This window comes from Vanacampus margaritifer, chromosome 7 (genome assembly GCF_051991255.1).
Source record: "Vanacampus margaritifer isolate UIUO_Vmar chromosome 7, RoL_Vmar_1.0, whole genome shotgun sequence".
NCBI classification, from domain to species: Eukaryota; Metazoa; Chordata; class Actinopteri; order Syngnathiformes; family Syngnathidae; genus Vanacampus; species Vanacampus margaritifer.
Genome location: NC_135438.1, coordinates 15,617,834 through 15,621,985, shown reverse-complemented (window position 1 = coordinate 15,621,985; position 4,152 = coordinate 15,617,834). Strand labels below are relative to the sequence as shown.

Sequence of the window (4,152 nt, the reverse complement as noted above, 5' to 3'; positions counted from 1 at the left end):
TTAACGAAACGATATACTGTATTTCAACTCCATTGGGCGGAGGGAACTCATGAAACTTTTCCGATGCACCTCATATCATGTATATTTACTAATAATTGCTTACATTCACAAATCAAGAGCAATATTTAAAAATGAATATTTTTATACAAAAAAAGGTCATTTAAAAAGTGGCAATTCGTGTGTGTATATAGCGAGTGACTTTCCCCCCATAGCAAACAAAACGAGCATACTGATTGTATATTCACAAAGGTCATGCCATGCCATGTGTCATGTCAAGACTTTATTTGCATTGAACACATGCATCAGCTGTTCCTCCTTTAGCTGGCCCAATGTTTTATTTCATGTCATTGGTCTTGCTGGCTAGAGTGCCCAAGGCGCTGAACATGGTGTCAGGGGTTTCGGAATCCTCCAACTGAGCTTTTGTACAGAAGAAAGGCGGGTACAAGTCCATTGGGTTGGTGATGCCAAGTACCCAGTTGAAAGTGCTGCAAAAGGAGGGAAAACTATTGTTGAAATTGTTCAGTTACTATGTATGTACAGTATATTATTAAATAAAAAAATTAAAAAAGCCTCTTCAAGAACCTTTGCCATGGCATGCCAAGTCATACCTGACAATGGTCCATCCACTTGTTGGTGTGTAACTAGTAAACGTCATTGGAATGCAGCCAATCTCCGTGAAGACGCTCATAAAGGTGCCTGAATTTATGCAGATATACAGCATTTGAGGGGTTAACGGCAAAAGCAGTTGCCTCATTAAATTTAAGGAATACAGGCAAAGCAATTCTTAATATTTCTCATGCACATGTCATAGATCCATCAGTGGTTCTTCTCACCGTTGCCGGGCAGATCTCCGTACCAGGTGTTGACCAGCACACCCATTCCCCACGAGGAGGAGGAGCCTAGAATGACCTGACCCATCAAATTGGCATCATCTGGCACTTGCATGGGAATGAAATCTGCACTCAGACGGCGCTTCTTGCAAGACAGTTTGCTCCAGTCGATCTCATAATAGACTTTCTAGGAAATAGAAAAGTGTTGACCTTTAATACATTTTTACGAAGAATTCAATGTTTATTGTGTAGGCAGTGATAACGATTATCAAGCTTAAACGCCCATAAAGAAACCAAGACTCTATCCACTACTTTGAGGGGGCTGAAGGAATTTTTGGCAAGTACTGGCTGTTCAGTACACGAGACAACAAATCTCCAGTCGTCTTCATACTGTATGTCCGGCCAGTTGAGCAGGATGTCAAGATGGACAAAATGTGTTATTGTCCGGGTGAACTAAGATTGACCTTTTTAGTTAAACTTGCCAACAGTATGCTTACTGTAAACAACACTGCTCATTACCATTTGGTCCGTTTACAGGAACCTTGGGCGAGGTGATGGGAATTGTAATCATTTTTAAATACCACAAAGTTTCAGGCTTCTGCTAGAAAGCAAAAAAAGAAAAAAGAAGCAGAAAAAGCCTACTAGAACAGCTGGACTGTATTTATAATGAAAATCCATCAATCCAATTTCCTCCAGTCAGATCTCAGACATACACCCCAATTGTCTCTTCCTACAAGCAGATGCATTGTGCACACGCAAATACCTTGTTGAACAACATCAGCTGGTCCACAGCAAAAGTTTGATTTCCAGCCATGCCATAGTTTCGAACCCGAATCTTCTGACCAAAAGCATCATAGGTGATCGTTCCTGTAGACATGACGAGGCCGTTGAAGCCCATCTGGAAGACAAGTTGCATGTTTATTGACTTGGTGTCAATAAAGTAATATATATGCAGAATATGGCTATTATATTTCTTTATTTGGGGGGGGGGGGGGGGCAACTAACGGACTTACCACAGAGACACCTCCACTCATCAAGGGAGGAGACTCTATGCAAAAGGAAATATAAAGAAAAAAATATATCACTAAGCATAGACATTAATGGCGGCATTTCGGTTTCTCCAAAGAGTGACTAAAAACTGATTGAACATTTCAAAATTTCACGCACTGGCCACAACATTTTAGGCACACTAGCAAAACCACAACAAGAGCTATATCACAAGTTCTGCCTTGACAAATGCACAAAAAGACAAACAAATGAGCGTCCATATGAAAGTCACTGGGTTGCGGAGGTAAATTTAACATTACCCAATAATCTACAGATCTGTTTTATAACAGCATTTCAAAAGGACAACAATGCAGATCTAAAAGCAAATACAAGCTGAGGGATATAACCATCCATAAATATTCAATCCAGAAATGGTCAAAATACAGTACATTTTCACAGCACTTCACTTTTCCCACATTTGTCATAAAACACATTTTGTATACAGAGAAGCACAATCACTGTGTAATAATTAAAATTTCAATCCCAATCAATGTCAATAGATGCATAGAGTGGCAGTATTGAGTCAGACTCACCACATTGTTGGGGTTTCTGGGCACTCGCCGCCGCAAACAGCAGGCCGAGGATGGCCAAAGCACGGGTGACGGTCATGTTGAGAGGCTGCAAACACCTTCCAGTTACAGAGCAACAGGCGTCTACAAATATATCCCATCACATCTGGACAGATCCCACCATGTGTCCACACCTGACTCTTGACTTTTAGCTCCCAGAAAAGGAAAATGATCCACTCAAAATGGAAACTGATCACCTATGGCGTATGATGTTACGTCACTTATCACAGGAAGATAGCTCTTAATTGATTATACTCACATTCAGACCTTTTTTCAACAGTAATTGAAATGTAGCATTTTTTTCTTATTTTAAAAATGATACACATTAAGACAACGATCAAGAGTTGTTGAGTGGAAGCCAATGCAGCTGGAAGAATTCCCACATTCTCTCAACCTCCACCTGTTCTCCTTCTCAAACTGCGCCATCTGCGTCTCAACGTTACCTCGCCGCAAGTTAAACTTCTCATCACTCTTCATAGTTACTCATAGAAAAAATTACTACGGTACTGGAATAATGGAAATGAAACTATAAATATATATATTTTTAGACTTTAAAAGGGGAAAACTTTTTTCTTACCTTTTTTTTGTTGTATACAACAACAAAAAAACAAGTTAATGGAAAACTCACCAGCCCCTTGATGATTTTTCCCTCACCTATTATGACTCCTCAGTCCTCAAACAGCGCTTGAATGTGTTTTTGTTATCAGCACGCTACAGGAAGACCTGATAACCAAGATTTGTGTTTTTTAATGCCAAATAAAAAGGTATTTTACATTCATAAAAATGAGGCATGTGGTGCTCGATCAAAATAGTTTTTTCTAAGCTATGGCAAAGGCGTCTCTGTTTATGACTGCAACAAAGCTGAACTTTCGTGTATTACACAAACAGCACCTCTCTGCAGGCAAGTACCTTCCATTTGAAACATTCAGCAAATGAAAATGCAGTGTGGCATTATTATGCATAATATTTATTTTCCAATGTGCATAACATTGTTTTTCATCTTTATCTTCTCATGTTTGCTGCTTTGTCAACATAGATAATTAATGAATGAAAACCAAGCATCTGATGAGCAAGGAATATTATCACTATTTCAGTTTGCATCCTAATTAAAACCCCCACCACACAATTTAAGGAAATTCACACACAAAAACAAATCAAGTAGTTAATAAAGTTAAATTATGTTTTGTTAAAAAAAACAAAAAAAACAGTCTTGGCAAATAAACAGTAAAACTGTTTGACATGACTTTTGTTTGCATGTTGGTTTTGCAGCGAAGCATCAGAAATGTACACCTGATGTAAACGTATGAATATCAACAACAAGTCCATACCATTTCAGTTATATGAGGAGATTTGTACTCGAGGTGCTTTTGAGTGGAGTCTGAGACCAATGAAGTTCAACATGGGGATTCACAGTGTTGCATCATATGACCATAACCTGCTGGGGGAAGCTGCATGGGGTTTCTGTACAGTCAAAATGAAAATGGACACTTGGTGGCAAGGTTTGGGGGTTGATTAAACATTGGCAGCAAGGTTTCTTCTGCAATTTGACTCGCACTCATCCAAACCAGTTGGATCACTGAAAGCTACTCAAGCAATCCAAAGTTTCATCACACATTCATTCTCTCACCGCTTCCCTTTAACAACTACTAAAAGCAAGCTGCCATTGTGCATTAGTCTGAAATAAATTAAGTTAAAATGACACTAAA

General features: G+C 39.0%; 1 protein-coding gene across 1 annotated transcript; it reads right to left on the bottom strand.

The window, feature by feature from the left end:
• Nucleotides 1-253: 253 nt before the first annotated feature.
• LOC144054875 (ependymin-like) lies at nucleotides 254-3,240 on the bottom strand. Its single transcript, XM_077570255.1, has 6 exons — nucleotides 2,411-3,240; nucleotides 1,844-1,878; nucleotides 1,594-1,728; nucleotides 834-1,017; nucleotides 609-696; nucleotides 254-485 (listed from the first exon to the last, which is right to left on the bottom strand). Exons 1-6 carry the CDS (start codon nucleotides 2,484-2,486, stop codon nucleotides 335-337), a joined length of 669 nt encoding a protein of 222 aa, XP_077426381.1. The 5' UTR covers nucleotides 2,487-3,240; the 3' UTR covers nucleotides 254-334.
• Nucleotides 3,241-4,152: the final 912 nt, after the last annotated feature.

What these genes read in the sequence shown, in the direction of transcription:
- LOC144054875 (XM_077570255.1), bottom strand. Translation starts at nt 2,486, where the DNA reads ATGACCGTCACCCGTGCTTTGGCCATCCTCGGCCTGCTGTTTGCGGCG. An exon ending in AGCTGATGTTGTTCAACAAG is followed by an intron (nt 1,018 to 1,593) that starts GTATTTGCGTGT and finishes TCTATTTCCTAG; the next exon opens with AAAGTCTATTATGAGATCGA. An exon ending in AGTGGATGGACCATTGTCAG is followed by an intron (nt 486 to 608) that starts GTATGACTTGGC and finishes CTCCTTTTGCAG; the next exon opens with CACTTTCAACTGGGTACTTG.